Raw genomic sequence first — 21197 nt, 5'->3', positions numbered from 1 at the left:
AACAACTGCAGGAGAAGAACCTGGGCGATGGGCTTGCGTGGTAAGACCCAGCACGGCTTCTCTGACGGGGGAGCTCTTAAAACACTCAGCAGCTAGGAGGAGCTCTAAAGCCCAAGAAAGACGGAACTCGTACCCACGTGTGTCCCACGGCACCACAGGACCTGGCTCTCTGGCCTCCTCTGGGGTGGTACCCTCCCTCATCCATGCAGTCTGGCACGCTGGTTGCCTTTCAGCTAGTTCCTCCACCCCTCCAAGCCCATTCTCACTGTGCACTGCGTGTGGCTCACTTGCCCTGCAGTCTGCTGACTTTTTGTAAGACTAACTCTGACTATTCAGGACTCCACTCAACTATCTCATCTCAGAGGCCTCCTCTCTGCCCTATCTAAAGAGACCACTTCCTTCCTCCATCTCTCTCCCATTGCTTTGTGCTACTTTATCATTAGTACTGTGTATGACTGTCCAAAATGATCTGACTGATGCAGCTGTTTACTATTGGGTGTTCGCTGTCCAGGCCCCTTGCTCAGAGCAAAGCCTACTGCTGTGCACTTGACTCTGACTCACAGCGACCCGAGAGGACAGGGCTGCCTTAAGTGGCGCCCACGGCTTTCCGAAAGCATCTGCCACATCTTTCTCTTGCAGAGGTTTGGTGGGTTCAAACTGCGACCTTTTGGTTAGCAGCCAGGCCTTCACCCCTGGGCCACCAGGGCTCCTTGTTCAAAGCAAAGGCCTTTCTAACTCTTTCACAACTGTCCCCCCAGGACCAGGAGTCATGCTTGGCTCATAGTGGGAGCAAGAAAGGTCTGCACAATGAATGAATGTGTGAATGGATGATCTCACCCTGGCTGGATCCAATGTGATTTGACAGAGTGTATGGTTGTATGTAAAGGAGGCAGGGTGGTTATATATTGGGCTGCTAACTGCAAGGTCAGCAATTCGAAATCACCAACCACTCTGTAGGAAAAAGACGGGGCTCTCTATCCCCTGAAAGGGCTACAGCCTGAGAAACTCACATGGTCCATCTCGTAGGGCCACCATGAGTGAGCATAGACTCGATGGCAGGGCGATTTAGAGTTTATGGTAGTATGCATGTGGCTCTGTAGGTTAGGTGTTAGAATGTTAACCGCAAGGTTGCCGGTTCAAGCCCACAAGCTGTTCCTCAGGACAAAAGTGAGGCTATCTGCCCCTGTAAGGATTTACGACGCCTCAGAAATCTGTTAAGAGTCGTATTGAGTCAGAAGCGACAGTGAGTTTGGCGTTCGGGGCCTTTATGATTGTGTGTACAATGAAACGTCTTTTATTTCTGGGCTCTCCCAAAGCCCACACAGGGCCCTCACATCCATGTGAAAACTGTACGGCTTTCCTGTGACATTCCATTTTGGAGGTGAGGAAATGCCCTAAGCGTTTTTATCACTCATCTAGCACACCTTGACTGAGCCCGCATGATGTGTGGGGTCTGTGCTGAATTCTGGTGACACGGCAATGAATACATGGACGGGAACTCACCTACCCTGGCAGAGCCAACCTGAAACGAGCCCATGCTTTGGAGTCAGGAAGACCTTAATCCATTCCTGCCCCGCCACATACTGCAGCTCTGTAAAATGGGGTGAACAGGCTCACGAGGCCGGTGGGAGGATCCTGAGATGATGAATGGAGGGTACTTGACAGGAGGAAGGAATGAGTGAACATTACCTGCCTTCCGCCTCCCGTGTGATGAAAAGCCCCGTGGTGCCCTTTAGAGGCTTTGAAGTGGCTTCACCATACACAGCCACATGTGAGGGCTCCGACCAGATGGCACCGTGCTGGTTTAAAAGGAAAAATGTGCGAGGAATTCAGGCTCTTGGTCTCCCGGCGATTTGCAGCCGCTTTGTCACCCCTCCCGTGCTGCTCCTCGTCAGTCAGGATAGCTCTCCACAGAGAGTCGGTGCCTGTGGTTCAGGCTCTAGTGTGTGCTCCTGAGCTGATTCATCACCAATGTCCACAGCGCCGGGCAAGGAGGAGGGCAAGGGGCACCATGTTGTGCAGGTTGAGCATGTCAGGGGCAGGGTGGGTCCCTCAGGTCCCTGTGACACAGAGCAGGTTCCCCACCACTCAGGCTACTGGCCATCAGAAAGCTTCTCCGTGAAACAAGGTAACATGGCAGGAGCTCCTGGTAACCTAAGCATGCCAAAGACGGGCATCTCCTACAGCCACACAACTGGGGCACAACGTTTCCCATCCAAGGAGGCATAGCACCTGCTTTGGAATGCGATGGCGCCTTCTGCCACTTGTCCGACCTGCCGCACTTGTCCTCTCCTGAAAGGAATCCTCCAGCACGCTCTGTCCCAGGAGGCACACACTCAATTTACTAAGCAACTCCACTCTGAGCACGGTCAGTGACCAAAGGCACGTTACGAGCCAAAGGGCATGTAGCTGGTTTCCCAAACTTTAGCCAGGAGGGCTTGCTGTGGATCAGGCAGACATGTCTAGGCACAGCAATCACGCCCGGTCAGGGTCAAGAATGCCATTGATCTACATACTCCACATAGTTTGTCTGGACCCAATGCAGCCACAGCAGCTGCTGTTACAATAAGAGTAGGTGGTACAGTTGGTTTGTACTTTACCACCCACTGAAAGGTTGGCAGTTAGAATCCACCTGGACATGCCATGGACCAAACCCACTGCCCTCAAGTGGATTCCAACTCATAGCGACCCTGTCTAGGGTCCCCAAGGGTGTATGTTTTTATGGCAACAAAGTGCCTATTTTTCTCCCTTGGAGCAGCTGATGGGTTTGAACTGCTAACCCGTGGTTAGCAGCCCAAAGCTTACCCAGCAGCCTTTGGGAGTGAGGGTCTACCCTGACTCACATGGTATCCTACTGAGTTGGAATCAATTACATGGGATGGTTTTCTATGTTCTAAGCTTTATACAAGTTAACTAATTTAATCTTCTTACCCAGACTGCATGAACCTCGCCACCGTTGGGTAGGACATACTTTTATTCCCTTTTATAAATGAGGGACCGGGGCCAAGGTTATGCAACTGGTGAGCAGTAGAGATGGGCTTTGAACTCAGGCAGTCTGGCTCCTAGGTCCCCATTCTTGTCCTCTCACTCCTGGCAGAACCAGGTGTAGGAGCTCCTGGAAGCACGACCTGATTTGCCCTGCTCACTGCTGTATGCCAACACCCAGCGCAGTGCCCAGAACGTGGTGACTGCAAGAACAGAATGCTCACCTTCGCTCTCCCGAAGAGTGCTCCCAATGACAACTCAGGGCCACCTGACACAGCGCTGCGCTCAGACTTTAGAGTCCTTGTTTTTCCTGACACCATAGCCTCCCACCTCCAGACCTGGATTCACCATGCAGACAGCACCAATTCCATCCGAGAATGAGATCTGTTATATAACCTCAGGGCGGGCGCGGGGTGAATGGACGAGCAACCTGGGAATGGCATTTGGCTACTCTCGGGAAACAGAGGGCAAACAGGAAGAACTTTTCATCTCCCAGTGAGCTCCCCTCAGCAGGCAAACTTTCCTTCATCTCCTTCCTTGGTGCTTTCTGTATATATATTTTTTTATTTTGGTCGTGCACATTATTTGAAGTTACTATAGCAACGTGTCACCAGCTGGTATCGCATAGTAATGCTGGCATTTAGGCAGCAAGCTCTCGAAGTTGGCTTTTTCTCTCCCTCTGCGATTCTATCATTCCTACTAATCTCAGGTGAATGGGGGGCCGCCTCGGCAGAAGCCATGCCCCTCTCCCCCATGTGGTGTGCGTTCCAGGGCAGGGCCAACGGATGGACTCTCTTTGGTTCATTGCAGCGATGTGGATGGTGTGTGTCGGTGTGTTTGAAGTCAGGGCTGGGCACCGCAACTGTTGGCACCTTAGCTCCCAGAGCGTAACCATTCGATCAGCATTCTGGAAGGATTTAGGGAAGGCTGCCTCCTGGGGGTGCCCACCTCGTACCCCAGCTCACTCATGTGGGGGTCACACAGTACTGGGGCGTGCTTCTTCTCTCTGGCCTTCACAGTTCAGAGCCCCCGCTTTCCTCTCGGGCTCCCTCTGTCCTGGTGGGCCGAATTAGTGAAGAGGATTGATTGTCACGCCTTCACTGAAGAGCGTTCCAGACAGCAAATAAGCCCTGCCACTCAAGGTGTTAAGTAGCCCCTCGTCAGCCGAGTGCCTCCGATGATGGCACTTATTTTTACACGTTTGACCTAATTTCAAACCCGGTCTCTTCACGCTGCGATTCATTAGCTGCATTTTCAGCCACCCTGAACAGAGCCTGGGTGACTTTGCCTGGCTTGTGCCGGTGTCTCAGACACGATTTCTCTCTGGAATTAATATGCAGGGCCCCCTAGCATTCTGTGTTTGAAGAAGCCCTTTCCCGTGCCAGTACCTGGCACGCTGCTAGGGTATGGATGAGTGCTTGCCTTAAGACTCGCCCATAGATAGATGTTGATTAGGAGCCCCCCACCCCCATGGGAAAGAGGGGGATTCTCACTAACCTACGCTGCAGGGGCTCCCTCCACAGGGGCTCCGTTCGCCCATGTAGTATTCTGCAGGCTTTCCCCTGCTGCTGGCAGAAATTGGAGTTTGGGTTGCTACACTGTAAAGTTTTGAGCAGGGGCAACATACGGAGTATGTCAGTTGCTAGGGCAAATAGCAGCACTGATCACCAACACCGCCCCCTCCCCCCTCCATTCCTATTTCTCTTTCTACACATTTACAACATGGTGGCTGTGCAAGTCAGGAGAGAACTTCTCAAGGTAGCGGCAGACGGCCAGGATGGGGCAGGCCATTTTGAGGGCCCTCAGGGAACAGGGTCAGGCTTGAGAAGTATCCTGTCGCTTCATCCTTCTATCGTTGTGTGTGTGTGAGAGAGGGTTTCTTTCTTTTATTGTATTGTATTTTAATTAACCGACAGAGCGGATGGAGCTTTTTCCAAATACGAGCCTGCTGCTGGTATCTCAGTCCATTTTACAAATCTGTCCATCATATTGGCTGGTTTCTGACAGATCCAATATTCAATACCAAAAGGGGCTGCCCACTGTCCTAGGGAAGAAATGATGCCCCCCGCCCCCTTGACTGGAAGTCAAACACTGTCCTTTCCCATTAACAGCCCTGTGTAGGTAACTTGTCCAAACTTCAGTCACATTACACTACAAATGGAACTGAAAGGCACCCAGCTGGCTTTGCCTATCTGGTGGTGAGAATGGAGACATTAACAAGCTGGTGAAAGTAATCTGAATTGATCCATGAACTATACCACAGTGCCCAACCCCTTATGACAAAGATGATGGTTTCTCTCTGAAAATGATCACTCTCTGGAAATGGGGACAGGAAACCCTCCCCCATTCCAACCCCCTTTTTTCTCCTCCTTTTAAAATGAAACATGGAAGTTTCTCTCAAGAAGGTTTAACAGCAGGCATCCTTTTGCAAGATAATACCCAGCAACTTGAGCTCTGAGATTTGCTTTTTGATTTCCCCCTGCCCCCCACCCCCACCTCACCCCTTCAAATTCAAATCGAGCCACTGGAAATAACAAGCCATCCATATCTATGCATTTGGGGCATCCTGCAGTTCCAGACAATCACAGCTTTACACACACCCACACACACACTTACACCCGGGAGCACTGACCTCCCGGAAACCAAAGCTTTAAAAGTAAAGTATTGTCCAAGAGAACACTACATTTTCCCTTCAGCAGCTCCTTCATCGCAAGAAAATCAAACCTACACGGATCTCTTACCTGGAAGCAGTGGAATTACCTGCAGAAGATGACTCCTCCTTTCCTGGCAAACCAAGTCAGGCTCTGACCGGCAGCGGAATTACTCCAAAAGAGGGAAGAATAAGTCCTTTCCGTTGTGATGTTCACTGTTTATATGCAAGAAGTGTAGTGGGTCTGCTCACGTAGGAATAAATAAAAAAGCCGAACAAACTGCACAGCAGCTACTATGTGAAAAGAAAAGACCTCTAGTGGCCGCCGGCTGAATTTTTTTTTAAAGGAAGGGCGAGAAGAGAGGGAGGTGAGAAGCATGGATAGTGTGCGTCCATGCACTCACACCCCTCACATCTTCACGGGGCTCTTCTCCCCATCCAGCCTGGCGGGGGGGCGGGGGGCCGGGAGCGCGGCACACAGCAACATGGATGAGTTCTCAGTGGGAGCTGTACACGAGCAGTGGCAAAGGCCGAGAACTCCCTCCGAGTGGGACCTTGCTAAGTTAGCAGTGATGCTAATGCTGTCTGGTAGGAAAAGGAGAGACTGTTTTACAAACTCACTTCCACCCCCTGGGGGCCGGAACCAGAGAGAGGATTCTACTCCCTGATCTCCTCCGAGGCAGAGGCTGCAGATCCGTGCACCCGTGTTGCTGGCGGTTGCTCCTGAGAGCCCAGCTCCACCTCCTGTCCCAACTGGGCATGTTTTCCTGAACGTCCGCGGTGTGTGATGTGAGTCTGGTGGCCCCGGCAGGCAGCGGGCCTGACCTGTGCAGGTGCAAAGGGTCTCATGTGTGGATTCATCCTCTGCTGCTGTCCACTTGTAAGGGCCCAGCTTTTTCATTTCGCACTCAAAACCAATCCAACAAACCTAAAACCTCACTGCTGCCGAGTTGATGGCGACTCACAGCACATCTATAGGGCAGAGTAGAACTGCCTTTGCAGGGAGTAGAAAAGCTCGTCTTTCCCCGAGAGCAGCTGGTGGTTTTGAACTGCGGACTTGAAGTGAGACGTCACTACACCAAGAGTGCGCCTGATCAGGAGCGCCCTTTGGCACCAGGCCCTGCTGATTCCACAGCCTGCCCTGCTGTCGGGGAAAGAACACATGGTCCCTATGCGCCTAATTTTAAAGGATTTAGAAGCAAGTGAGAGTGCAGATCCTTGGGACCGACGTAGGAAACGTGCTATTGGTTGAGGAACATCTTCTAAGCCCAGGACTGCCTGTATAGGAGTGCCAATGGGGCTCCAGGCTCTTCCCCAGCACTGCAAGGAAACCAAAGGCCTGCCACCTGCCAGGGCCCACAGCTTCACAATTCTTACATCATTTTAAACAAAGGCAACCTTTTGTAAGGCCAAACTCCCTTTTCATTGCTTCAAGCGCAACATTTCCCAGTCTCCTCCTTGACCCTGCATTATGTTCCACACACGCTTTATCAGCCAGGGCATTGAGCCAGACAGGCCAGAGCCCTGATTCCGGAGTAAAATCAAGCGTCACAGACCCACCAACCCTCTAGATCCCACGTTGATTTTCCTTCGATCTATACTTCTCTGAAACATGGTCTGGGTCACAGAGCCAGAGTCTGGGCTTCGTTTCCTCCTGGGCATGAACCTTACTTTGCCAAAGAGAGCATAACTCTTGAAGATCAAGGACCATTGCTTCCAGTTCTTTCTATTCGCCACCATCTTTCCCAAGAGTCCCACCCCCACCCCAACCCCGGTAGAGGAAGGGCTCTGTGAGACTGACTCATGGCCGCCCTGCACTAGATCCCACACGGAGCCTGACACATTTCAAGGGGCTGTGGAGAGAAACAGTTTGACCATTCTCAAAATGTTGAACACCAAACTCTCTTATGAACCAATGATCCCACTCTTAGGTGAGTCAAAAATGCATTGCTATGGGAGTTCCATGTCATACATGCACTGATTTGTTCTAAACAACGCTTGTTTAAGCATGTCTCTGTGATTAGGGGGTGGGGGGGGGGCTGCAAACACGTTCTCTCAGTCATATAGTTGTCTTCATCTTGTTATTTTCCCTTCAAAAAACAAAGTCCAATCAAAACAATGGCCCTTGAAGGGGTACGCTGGGTGAGACAAATTCAAGACCGAGATCAGCATAAAAGGTTATTGTGGTGATTGGGGGGTGGGGGGTGGGGGGTGTTTGCAATGACTACTTTTGGTGGCTCCAAAGAGGGAATCTGGATAGATTTTCTGAAAGGACACAGGACACTTTTTAAGACTTTGAAATTGCATTAGTGAGAAAGAGGCCAGGAAAGGTGCAGCAAGGGATTTTTCCGTCCCTGCTTCCAGCCGAAGGCAGCCAGAGGTCAGACGTGTAAACATTTTATCAAGAAAGGAGCCTCTTGATAACTCAGCCTCTTAGAATGAGCATTATTGAAAGTTTTGCCCTATCTCCAACTCTCATTTTTTATATAGTGTCCACTAACTTAAGTTTTCATCTGTACATGTCAACATTCCATGTATTTTAGTCTTAAAAACTGTCCTATATCTGTATCTTTTCTTTTCTCAACAACATTATTTTCTTATCGTTGGATAAATAAATGATACTATTGATAGAATTGCCCTATGCCCATGGGGATAACTTATAATGTTCACCAATAAAATAATCAGGATGTCTCCAAAGTGAGCCAGGGACATGTGTAAACCATAGATATAGGAATGGATTTTGGGCTCCCACTTAATTAGGGTCATGATCTAAAAAAATGAGCTCTTATGATGTGGCCATCTCAAAAAAAAGAGATCACTAAATAAATGGGTGCCATAGCAGAGTGTGGTAAAGAAAGCAGATGGTGCCCAGCTCTGAGAAAGAATCGCGTCTGAGTTCTTAAAGGGTTATCTTAAAACAAGCAACAATGTATGAGGTGTCAGCTAACAGCATATGGAAGAAGCACACCAGCTTGTTTGATCTAAAGATTGTAAATAATAAAATCCAAGGCCAGGGTGGGAGCAGCATCTGAGTTTAAATTCTGAGCACCCTGTTTGCAGAAGACTATGAATAACAGTGAAAGCCCAACATTCATTTGCAAAGTCCCCACATTAAACCCCTGGTAAATCCCCTGGGACCAGAGACCAGGGATGTGAATGGCCATAGATGCAGTTAGGGTGCAATGTTTGACTCATTTTAAATTTGTTCTACTTGTTAATAGTTTATGCTTTCTTTGCAATTGCGGTTTTTCTCTGTTCTATTCTGGCATTGTTGCGGTGATTTCTGTGTTTGGGTTTGCATGTTTTTCTGCATATGAAATCCAAGAAAAGTAATTCTATAGCGTAGTGACTGGATTAATAGTTTCTTAGGGTTATGGTAGGGGAGGTTGGGGGAAGTGGGAAGCTAATAAGAATGAGTACAGAAAGAGCAAAGCATCCTAAAGTTGAATGTGGTGATGATGGTACAACTCTTTTTAAAATGATTAAAGCATCGGACTGTATAATATGTGAATTACTTGTCCATAAAACAGTTAAAAATAATTACTAGAGACAATGAGGGACATTTTTAAAAATGTCCAACATAGATACAAGTGGAAAAATATAAGTTTGTGGGGGGAAATTTCATTATCTTTCCATTTTTAATTCTGTTTTTCTAGACCTTTTAAAAGGTGCCTTGGGTAGCATGATGAGTATATATATGTGCAGTTAACGTAGAACTCTGCAGAATGATTTGTGTAGAAATTGTCCAATGGGAACCTAATGTTCAGTGAACATTCACTAAAAACACAATAAAACATTGAAACCCAAAAAGGAGGGAGTGAGGGTGTGGGTGGGAGGGAAAGGCCCCTCCTCAGGAGCTCCATCCTGGCGGGACCTCCAGCTGCCCACCTCACACGCAGTAGGGAGGGACAGGTTTCTGTCTTTCCTCCCCGACTGGCTGTGAGCATGCGGGTGGAATGGGTCTGGGCTTCTTTCTCTACGTTTGTGCCTTCTCTGGAAGTTCCAGGCACCTAGACAGTTTGCGGGAAATAATTTCTGGATGAGTGAACAAGGAGCACACCTCCTCACGGGAAAACGTTCACATGCTGTTGAGGGAAGGAGAGATCCTCCATCCCGGGATCAGAAGAGGGGGACTTTCTAGAGTCGCTCAGAGATGGCTGGGGTACGTTCCAGTTTGGTGGAGGACATGGTGTGGAAGCACGCCGTGGTCCCCGCGCCCCTGGTTCAAGGCATATGTCCTTCGTTTCTTGCAGAGTCACTTCGTGGCATGCATGACCGCCATCCTACACCAGATGGGGGACCAGCACTACTCCTCCTACATTCAGACCTTCCAGACCAGCTCTGAGCTTGTGGTGAGTCTACAGGGTCCTGCGGGCGGGCTGGGGAGGACAGGGTGCACTCTGGGATCTCAGGAGTGTCCGGCAAGGCGGGCCTTAACAGCTTCCCATAAGAACTTGTGTATGTGGTGTCAGCATTCATAAACATGCCAGCCTAGCGCTTGAATTCTCACTGCCCTCTGGACTTGTGGATTTCACTTGTAGACCCCATCGTCAAGTCCACATCAGAGACAGACTTAAATGTCTAGAATACAATCCAGATGCCGCTCAACAAATATGTGCTATTGAATCGTGGGCATCTGGGGACCGACGAGCCTGAGTGCTGGCATCGTGCAGTCCTGTATTTGGATCAGGATTTGTCATGAGCCAGCTGAATGGCCCTGGTGGGGCAGAGGGTTCCGTGTTGGGCTGCTAACCACAAAGTCAGCAGTTCAAAACCACCTCAGGTGAAAGAGGACACTTTCCACTCGTATAAAGAGTTCTAGTCTCAGAAATCCACAGGGGAAGTTCTACTCTGACCTCCAGGGTCTTGATGAGTTGGAGTCCACTCAACGGCAGTGAGTTGGGTGGTGGTTTTGTTTGTTTGTTTGTTTGTTTGTTTGTAGCAAATTCATCTCTCTGAAACCTCAGTGTCCCCATCTGTACAGTAGGGATGGTGTCATGAGTGGTTAGGGGTGAAATGAAAGCAGAGCCTGTCATGTTGAATTTAGTGCCCTGGAAAAGATGCCTACCATATAGGTAGAGATACATAAAACACAATAGGCTCATATGCTACAGTACAAGTGCAGTACAATACAGAAGAGTGAGGAAGTTAGGTATCAGATGGGGAAGCTGACCCACAGGGGCACCGATTCGTCTAGCTTCTGAGGACTGTTGTCTACGTCATACATCAGCCGCAGGTGATTTCATCCGCGTGGAGGCCAGCTTAGGCTGCCCCTGGGGTGTAGCAGAGCATCTTGACCCTCCGTGTGGCCACCCAGCCACTCGTCAGCCCGAGTGCAGCCTTTGTCACGTCTTCTTCCCAACGACGGAGTCTGACGTCTTGCTGCCAGGGGCGCTACTCTCCACTCTCCTTGGTAGGATCCAGGGTGCTGGGGTATGACCAGCCTCAGAGAGTGGCCCAGAAAATGGGAATCACTAGGCAAACCAGTATCCTCCTCCATCCTGTCAGCAGGGAGATGGTCTCCCCACTGGAGTGGGATTGGCAAGACAGTGAGTCTTTGGGGGCAGATAAGAAAATGAATGTCAAGGAGGGCTGAGTGTCTGTTTGTGAGGGAGGGACATGGGCAGAGAAGGGTGAGGACTGGGACAGCTCAAGGACTGTGCTCAGACCACTGAGCTGTCCATCGGCAGCTGGGGGGTGGGGGGGTGGCGGCTGCTCTGCTAGGAGTAGTCTCAACGCTAACAACAAACACTAACTCAACTGGACTGTCTCCTGTGTTTTCAATGGGCATTTCCCTGTTTCATTCCATCATTGTGGTGAGGCTGTTTGAGGTTTGTTTTGATTTTGGAAATTTTTCTGTGTATGAAACCCAAGATAGGTAAACCTACAGAGACAACCCCTGGCTTCATTGTTTCAAAGGGCCGTGGCCGGGGGCAGGCAGGGAGGAAGGGAATGAAGGGCTAGCAACAAATACAAGGAAGAAGAAATAGCCCGGAATTGGGGAGGTAATGGATGGTTGAACAGCTGTTACCATGTGATAGGGCGAGAGTACCATATGATATGTGACCTGCATGTTGGTGAAACTTAAAATTAAATAAATGAATGAGTTAAAAAAATATATATATATATATCTTTACCTTCAAAAGATTAAATGATTTAAAACAGCAACCAAAAGATTTCCTACCTCCAACTTCTCTGGGTCTTGAGACATGGACAAAGACAGACTGGACTCCTAGCCATTGATGCTTTATGGAATCAAATGGGAACAGGAGTCCTTATTTGGCAAGCACATGCATTTTCTTATATCCGTCTCAGAACAGTAGGGCATAGGGGTCAGTGGTCTCATTTCATGGGTCCACAGTACACTTGCTCAAGGACACAGAGCTGGGGTTTGAAGCCCCCCTCTGACCCTCACTGCATCTTCTCTTCCAGAAGCCGGGTTTTCCACCTATCCACCAGGGTCCCTTTTCCATTTCCATGCCGGGGTGATATGCCTGCGATAATATCTACACATTCATAGGTGACATGGGGGTTGAAGAAGAATACCACCACCCTCACTCAGCACTCCCAGAGAACTGGCACTGTGCCAAGCTCTGTACGGAGCATCTCGGCTTGTTGCTGTCAACCATTGTAGCGTTGGCCTCTGACTCAGCCCATCCTTGTGCCCAACAGAACAAAGTGCGGTCCAGCCCTGCACCTTCCCATCATCAGCTCCAGATCAGACCATTGCAAAAGTAGATTGTCAGGCTCCTCTTCCGGTTCCTTGCATTCCACTGCAACCAGTCAGCAACGTAGCAACATGCAAGCTTCCACGGAGAGATGAGCGATAGTGCTTAGAGGATGCATTCAGCGGGAATCAAACCAGGGTCTCCCACACGGAAGGGGAGAACTCTGCCACTGCACTACTCATGAACCCTTCTAGAGAGTACCCATTCCGTGCCCACAGAAACCCTGCACGGTAGATGGCATCCTGAGTTTGCTGATGCAGAGCCTGGGACATAAAGCATAGAGGTAATTTTCCCTAGAAGCAACGATTATTGGAAAGGAACCAATCCCATTTCCAGAATCCTGCAATTTAGCTCAAAGCAGTGATTTCCAAATTATGTTCTTCCCAGCTCCACTATCCTTTGTCACGAACACACACACTTCAGTTGGAGCACTTCGCATTTCATCTGTCTTATTTATTAGATTCCAGGTAAGATTTCTTTTGAGCAAAGGATTTTGTCGTTAACATCATTTGAAAACCACTGGCTTAAAGCAAGCGCTCTGGAAAGGCTTTCTGTGGGTTGTACATTTTACCCGAAGAACACAGGTGTTACGGCTTCCCTTTCTCCAGTCCGGGAGGGCCCCAGAGCGAATCATCTGCTCGTTGCTGCTTGGGTTGGCCTTGAAACTCAGGTTCTCCAAGGAAGGAGCACAAGCGTGGTCCACTGCAAAGTCTGAGAAGGTGTAGGAAGGCCGCGAGCTATGAAACTCCTCAAAGGAGAGAGCAGGATGCCCGGAGTGTGCTTCCGCTACTCGGCCCGTGTGCGTGTGTGTGACGCAGGAGTTAGCTGTATTTACAGTACTGCTAATTAGATGTTCAGCCTAATAATAGTTTGTTTGTTCAGTGGCCTGCGATGTTTTCATGTAGTGGAGGCTATTTCCATCTTCCGTATATACTTGGGGAGATGATTTTAAATTTGCCACATCAATGAATGCATTTATTTCTTTACTCCCAAAGACAGAATTCATAGTGCTTTATTTTGAGAGTGTTTCCACGTTCCATATTCATGTTTCACTCGTCTTTGTCTCCCGGTGACCAAAGTTTAGCTTCCATTTAAAATCCATTACGGCTGGCTCCATGAGATGCACTCGGATGGCTGAAAGCTGTACCTCTCTCCTTACCCCCCCTCCCACGCTAGAAAATAATTAATAAAATATGCCAAGAGCGAACAAGATCTAGGTCTTTCCAGTCAGTCCCTATAAAGCCAGGTAATGGATGTCTGTCTGTTTGCTTTGTGGCTTTCAGGACTTCCTGATGGAGACATTCATCATGTTCAAGGACCTCATTGGGAAGAATGTGTACCCTGGGGACTGGAGGGCCATGAGCATGGTCCAGAACAGGTGAGCTCTCCCACATCCCCCAGGGCCCTCACCCATCCACCCTGGCAAGGGCACAGGTGGAACATTGTGGGGATCGATCCTCCCCCGCAGAAACAGAGGAGTCCTGGGGTCTCAGTGGGGTAAGCACTGCACCGCAAATGGAAAGGTTGATGGTTTGGACCCACGAGTCACTCCGCAAGAGAGAGATAAGGCTGCCTGTGCTGGAAGAAGATGGTCACCATGAGTCTGAATCACTCGATGGAATGGGCTGGGTTTGGGTTTGGCTGAAAATAACCTAAGGTGTAACAGATCCTTTCTGCCTGTATTTTGACCCTGGGAAACCCCTCACCAGTCTTAACTTTATTTCTTTAACTTCTTTTGTCTCTTACCAAATGAGCTGCTACTTAGAAAACCTTTTCTCTCTTCTGCATTTTTCAAAACGCAAATTCACTGTTATGGAATCAATCCCAACTCATGGGGACCCTATGGGACAGGGTAGAACTGCCCCGGGGATTTCTGAGCCTGTCACTCTTATTGGAAGTAGAAAGCCCTGTCTTTCTCCCAAGGAGCAGCTGGTGTCTCCAACTGCTGTCCTTGTAGTTCTCAGCCCAGCCTGTAACCACGATGCCACCAGGGCTCCCTTATTAAACATTCCACTTTACCAAATTCTGTGTTTAAGGCAGAAGAGTGCAGGGCAGTATGATAAAAATGCCTTCTGAACTGTACCACATTGCATAAATGTCCAATAAACAAGGGGGTTTCAAAAAGTTCAGGGGAAAAATCAATGATCTAGAAATTATATTTTCTATTATATTTTTGAAGCCCGTGTGCATGTGTGTATGTGTATTTTTTCTGAGACATATGGTGCAATAAGTTTAGGGAGCATTGAGGTTTAATTGCTTTGAAAAAGGTCTATACTGGAGAACTTCTCAGAGCCTTTAATATGCTAATATGAATTCTAAGTGGAGGCTTTAAGATACAACCTTTCAAAGACTTATTTGTCTGTGGTGTGTGTGTGTGTGTGTGTGTGTGTGTGTGTGTGTGTGTAACACCTACTGCCAACTCAAGGGACTTTGATGACTTGGTAGTTAAAGTGCTCAACGCCTAGCCCAACAGGTCACAGTTCAAAGTCTTCAGATCCTCTGCTGGGGGAAAAAGATATGGTAGTCTGGTTCTATTAAGATTTACAGCCTTGGAAACCCTCACATCAAGCCCAGCCTTCATACATGTGCATAATGAACTCTTTGTGTTCAGTGGGTACTTCCTGATTAGAGCTTTTAAAGACACCCAAGTCCAGCTTGCCTAAGGAGAAAGAGTTGACTGACTCCGATAACTAAACATCTCCAGAGGTCTGAGTTCAGGCGTGGCTGTGTCTGGGTGTTCCGCAGGGTTGTAAGACAGCTGTCTCTGCCTCTTCCTGTCCTCTATGAGCTCCTTCCCCAGGAGAGGCCCCAGGAGGGCCTCCCGAGGTCTAGATAAGTATGTTGTTAGACTAGCATCCCCCAGAGCAAGAGCGAGCCCCGTCCTCAGTGGACCATCCAGAAGCTGCAAGCTAATCTCCAAGGTCTGGGGGAGACCCCATGCTCCCCCATTCACCGCTGGGGCCAGGAAAATGAAATAAGCTCTTCGGTCAGGCATGGGTCACATGGTCTACTTCTATAACTGGGATGTGTGGTCAGTTCTACAAAACCACCACATCTGGGAACGAAGGTGAGATAAGGTGTTCCCATTTGCAAAGGGAGACCGCAGAGTTTTTACCAGAAGGAGGGGAATACACAGATGTCCACCACTGATGTTTGCGCCACGGATGGGACCCCACCCTGGCCAGTTTACCCTTCTGAGCTGCAGGCACAGTCATTGTGAAGAAGCATGGGCTGACTCATGGGGGCACTCTTTGCAGACAAGTACCCTTCCCTCCGACATCCCAGCTAGCTACAGACTAAAGTCACTTTTTGTCTAGACCCCCCCCCCCATAGATGAAACAATATTCATTGTTTCTTTATACCTAGCAAATTAGAATGCAATTTTTTAAGGAATCTCTTAATAGAAGTATTTGTGTCTCTTAAGGGTCTGCTGAGTGAGTACTTCAATCTCCACAAAACGAGGTCCTTAGGAGCACAGGTTTCATCATGCCTTAATCAAATCATGGTGCCTTTCTTGGAGCCTCTGTTTCCTGATCTGTGAAACAGGGCGTGGGAAGGAGATAAGAGCTTCCGCGCCATGGGGTTTCGCCGTGAGTCCTTTGGTGAGTGTAGTACATGGTACCCGGGAGAACCTGGAAGGAGCTGGTGTACGGTCACCAGGTGAACTCAAGAAGCAGCTTTGGGGGACTTAAGCCTGTGCCTCATTCCCCTGCTCCAGGGCAGGTGGGGGGAAGGGTACACGGGCACTGTGGCTCACGGCGAGGTTGGCAGTTTGCGTTCATCCACAAGTCGATTGGGAGAAAACCTTGGCCACCTCCTCTGACAAAACCAGCCTTTGAAAACCCTAAGGGGCATGGCTGTGCTGACTCCAAGGTGGTCGCCATGGGTCCAAGGGACCCAAGGGTCCTAGGTCCTAGGAAAGGCCACCAGAAGGGAGGGTTATCTTTCACCTCTCAGACACATGGCTGGACTTTCAGAATGTCCTTCATCACCAGCTATGACAGGTCCCCTGGCAGCACATGGGCCATCCTGACTGCTGGGCTGATCTGATGGGTCTTGTCCACCCAGGAGCACCCAGAAAGAAAAGCCTGGTGATCAGCTTCATAGAGCTGACAGCCAGGGAGACTCCACGTGGCAGTCCTGCTCTGTCACACAGGAGGTGACCACTGGATTTGCAGTTACGCGTTTGACTATAATCCACAGGGTGGGCAGTTCCAAACCACCAGCAGCTCCTTGGCAGGAGAATGAGTGGGCTTTCTACTCCTGTAAACACATGCCACAGAGGGGGGTGGCTGTGAGTCAGCATTGATTGACTCCATGGCAGGGAGTTTGGTTTTTGTTTTATAAATTATTAAGCAGCCTGATCCATCGCTGTTGAAAACGCTGTACACAAAGTAGCTCACTGAATCTTTCTAACAGCTTGACCATGTACTCTTTGCCACTGAGTCGGTTTCAACTCCTGGGGACCCTAGGGAGTGGAGGCCCCGAGTAGATAACTCACTTGTCCCATAGTTCATCCCTAAGAGGAATCAGGGACCATTTGCTCAGAGCCTAGGCCCAATAACCTCTACTGCTTCTTACCATTTGCTGCCAAGTAAGTCCTAACTCAAGGTTCTCAATGGCTGATTTCAATGACCTTTCTTCCAAGGGACTGATCTCTGGAAGGACTTGAGTTCCCAACCTCTCAGTTAGTTGCTGAATGCTTTAAGTGTTTATACCTCTGGGGGACTCCAACCTGTACCCCCATGTTCTGTGAACACTGACGGTTCTGCTGTTAGCTGCATTGTATATCTATATCTATCTATCTGTCTATCTATCTATCTATCATCTATCATCTATCATCTACTGAGACCCAGAAGAAGAGATGATTCCTCCAAGGTCATGTAGTTAGATTGTGGATATTTTCAACATAATTTTGACAAAGAGAACATAGCTAGGTATTGAGTACTGTAATGAAACCTGGACCTGTATTCCCCACACTACCATGTTCTTGCTCCAAACATATCTAATCCAAGTTCAGCTTATACGTGGGACTGACACACACTCCACCCGTTGGCCCCTTTGGCTTGTAGCTCCCTTTCTTCCTTCCTTCCCACTCTCCTAGTCTCTGCTCCTCTCTCTATCATTAATTATATTATTCTAATTCATCAGCTTTTGCCATTGCTCCTTCATCACTTAGGATTCACATATGCATGTGGGATCTGGCATTTACTGCCCCAGGTGCTTATTGGAAGAGGCAGAGGGCTCCAGATGTGATTGGCTCCCAGCTTTGCCCTGTTCATGTATGAGGATCAAGTTGCATGTGGACTCTAAGAAATACGTCCTGGTAGAGCCTCCCTGGTCCCTCTTGGTTAAGCTACATTATCCATTAAGATCTGAATTATGCGACGTGGCAAATTTTTATATGTTTAAGTTCTATACAGTGCTGTAGATTAAGAAAATTAGGCTGATGAACTTCTCCCCTGCCTGACTCTTATGTGATCTGAGAAAAACTAAACCTGCAACTCCATCTGGAATCCAGCATTATGATTTATACACATCCTAAAGCCTCTCTAAAGACGATCAACCCGCAAATACTTATTAAGAGTCCAGGCACCCAGCAAGTGCATGGGCCCATTTGAAAACACAGAATACAGGGCTTTTGCAGCCTGGTTGGGGGAACACCAGAAATATGCCCTCAGGCAAATGACCCTGTGCCCTAGTCACTACACAGAGTGACCAGAGGAAGAAGTTTAAACTGACCACTGCCTGGGTTCAAATTCTGCCTCCGTCATTTACTAGGTATGGGACATTAGATGACTTTTGTTTTGCTCATTAGTCCTGGGGGCCTAGCGGACTACATGTTGGCCTGCTAAGTGCAGGGTCAGCGGTTCAAAACCACCAGCTGTTCTATGGAAGAAAGATGAGGCTTTCTGCTCTCATAAAGAGTCCCAGTCTGAGAATCCCACGGGGGCATTCGCCTCTGTCCTGTAGGGTCGCTAGGTGCCAGCATCAACTCAATGCAGTGCATTTGGTTTGGTACGCGTTGCGTAAGTGTCATGCCTACAACTGACGATTTTTCTGGAGACAGAATGAAGCACCGTGCATAAGGTTGTTAGAAGAATGGTGGGCACATACGGTGCACTCCATAAATGTTAGCGCTCATTTTGGCTTCTCCATTCCTATGGTGTATCAGGGTGCTGTGAGTCAGGACCTTGGACAGCACAACCACAACATCTGGGATTCTTTAGCCTGTTTCTCAAAAGCCTCCTTTGCCTGCTCCACCTCAAGGCCTCCACTTGCCCCCAGCACCGAGCGGCTCACTGTGGCTCAATGCACTCCCTTCCTTGGACTTGACTGCGTGAATAGATGGCGAGCCTGGGGTGGATTCTGAAGCACAGAGACCTTATGCACAACGGGACGGGACGCCTCCTGGTCACGGACCATCCCATCCAATGTGCTGCCGCCGTGTCAAGCTCATCATGGCCCTGTGGTGCCAGCCCAGCCCACCAAGGGCCTCCCATGCCCTTGCTGTGGGCCCGCGTCAGCAAATGCATTGCCTTTCTCCAGCCATCGACCAGGTGTGGTGCTCTCTCCAACATTTTCATTGGCTAAGTCTGCCTTCATAGACAATCGTAGTCTGGAAGCTTGGCCGAAACCAGACTTCCAGGGTGACCCTGCATGGACCTCGCTTCCAAGCAAGGCACAGGCCACCACACTGGGACCCGTCGACAGATGGCTGGTGGATATTGTTTCAGTGGGACTCTGAACTGTGAAGTCCCTCCTCTTGCAGTCTACCTGGCCTGGAGGGAGACCTCTCCACGGTTCTGGGAGCCCACACAACACATCTAATCCTGATGTCTGGCTCAGCGGCAGGGGGCTGGCTTCCAGGAGCCCCGCTGCATCCTGTCTGAAAGCCTGTATTACATGGGCTATATGGAGGGGTGCCTGGAACCCCGCCATGCCCCGCACTCTGGGCTGGAGTCTGCTGATTCATTCTAACTTCTTGGGCTTGGAACGTTTTGTACGTTGTGAAGGAAGCAACTTAAAGGCTCTGGGAGAATGGAGTTCCCGGTGCACCCGGGGAGAGAGAGCACTCCGTATTCCTCACCTGTTCTTTGATTTCCATCTCCCAGAATTGACCAGTGGAATCAACTATGTCCCATGACCCTTGAAGGAAGGGAGGTGGGGTTCCAGCAGGTCCTCCCCATCCCATGCTGATTCTTACCCCAAAGAAATTTCCACCCACTGATCCTTTTTCATTCACACCATGCAACCTGTGGGCATGGGCAGGCCTGTCTTGTCACAACCTAGAGGACCCTTAGCCCTGGATCCTCCTGCTGCAGAGCTAGGGCATGAAGCCAGGCAGATCAGGATAACTGTAACGGCAACAATGTGGTTCAGTGGCAGAATGTTCACCTTCCATGTGGGAGACCCAGGTTCGATTCCCAGCCTATGCATCTCATGCTGAGTCACTACCCACCTGTCAGTAGCGGCTCCTGTTTGGTGAAGCTACTGAAGAGGTCTTAGAGCTGCTACCCTAAGATAGCCTAGGAAGAAAGGCCTGGGGATCTACCCACAAATCAGCCACTGGAGACTCACTGGCTCACAGCCGATCATCAGGATGGGCCAGCATGAGACAGCAGTTCATTCCACTGGGCTCAGAGCCTTCGGAAGTCAGTGGGGTCTTGGCTGTGGCTGGCAGCAAGCACCAGTGTTTACTGAGGATGTTGACATGTGGAGCCACAGACGCCATCTCCTGCATCTCCTATCATCTGCACGCAGGGCTCATTTGACACATGGGGGCATGGAGAGCCCCAGAGGTCCTGGATGTCAGGGCACTGAAGAGTGGGCAGGTGGGGATATGACCCTGGCAGGTATGCCTGTGCAAAGTGTCCATCCTGGGTTAAACCCAGGGAGTGGTGTTTCTGGGTGTACTCAGGAGGTCACGCACACACACTCTCTGCTGCCTCACCTAAGGGGGACCTGCTCTGTGGGGTGAGGGGAAGCAGGCGCCCGAGCAGCAGAGCTAGGGCTTGCAGTACTGCTTTCAGGATGCAACCTGGGCTTGGTGCCTTCTGCTGCCACCTTATCCCTACTCTCAGAAGCTGCCTTCTCTGTCCCTAGCCTTCCTGCGCATGGCTTCAGCATCCCCAGGAACGCCTGTGCTCCAGGCTGCTCCTCAGGGCCCTCTCTCTCCTTGTGTTCTGGCCCCCTGCTGGTCCACTGCATTCCCTCTGCCTGCCCTGCTTCTGGATTGCCTAAAAGGCTTTGTTCTACCACTACCTAGCCATGGTGGCTCCCATTGGACAGAACGCTTGCATAAGACCCCCCACTGGCTGAGGCCCACCTATGAAGACTGTCTGACTCAAGTGTTGGTCCTGCACCCACATGGCTGTGGTCAAGGCAGCAAGGTGAGAATGGAACAAAGCGAGTTGAGGCTCTGTGCATGGTGGGTCTACGAAAGAGGTTGGCCAGAGACAATTAATCATGGCAGACTGATCTTCAGAGGAGCCAGCATGCCATCCATCTTATTCACTGCAAAGGCTGTGAAGAAAGCCCCACTTGAGATTGGGTCTAATTAGCTGCGAGGATGCAAGAAACCTGACCTCTCCAAAGCTCAGTTACTGTATCTGTGAAATGGGTATAGAAATCATCATGACTCCAGCTTGGACCATTGAGCAGTAATACCCTATGTCCCTGAAAATAAGACAGTGTCTTATATTAATTATTGCTCCCAAAGATGCGCTAGGTCTTATTTTCAGGGAATGTCTTGTTTTTCCATGAAGAAGAATACGGTACACATTTATTGTTTTATTAAAAGAGACCTCACACTTCCTGTCTGCTCTGGCTGC

The 21197-nt window shown here is 49.5% G+C and overlaps 2 protein-coding genes across 2 annotated transcripts in view; one reads left to right on the top strand and one right to left on the bottom strand.

Moving 5' to 3' along the window:
* Nucleotides 1–5873, bottom strand: part of INSYN2B (inhibitory synaptic factor family member 2B) — a 152844-nt gene extending 146971 nt beyond the window's left edge. The window contains exon 1 of the mRNA XM_004696776.2: nt 5727–5873. The gene's annotated coding sequence lies outside the window, so the exon portion shown is untranslated. The remainder of the gene's footprint in view (nt 1–5726) is intronic.
* DOCK2 (dedicator of cytokinesis 2) overlaps nt 1–21197 on the top strand; it is a 526484-nt gene that overhangs the window by 410756 nt on the left and 94531 nt on the right. Inside the window, exons 28-29 of the mRNA XM_004696777.2 lie at nt 9889–9987; nt 13647–13741. Coding sequence (XP_004696834.2) covers nt 9889–9987; nt 13647–13741 — 194 coding nt within the window. The remainder of the gene's footprint in view (nt 1–9888; nt 9988–13646; nt 13742–21197) is intronic.

Source organism: Echinops telfairi, unplaced genomic scaffold (genome assembly GCF_000313985.2).
Source record: "Echinops telfairi isolate 266 unplaced genomic scaffold, ASM31398v2 ScPeMD7_7469;HRSCAF=8507_0, whole genome shotgun sequence".
Classification (NCBI taxonomy): Eukaryota; Metazoa; Chordata; class Mammalia; order Afrosoricida; family Tenrecidae; genus Echinops; species Echinops telfairi.
This window is presented reverse-complemented; position numbering and strand designations above follow the sequence as displayed.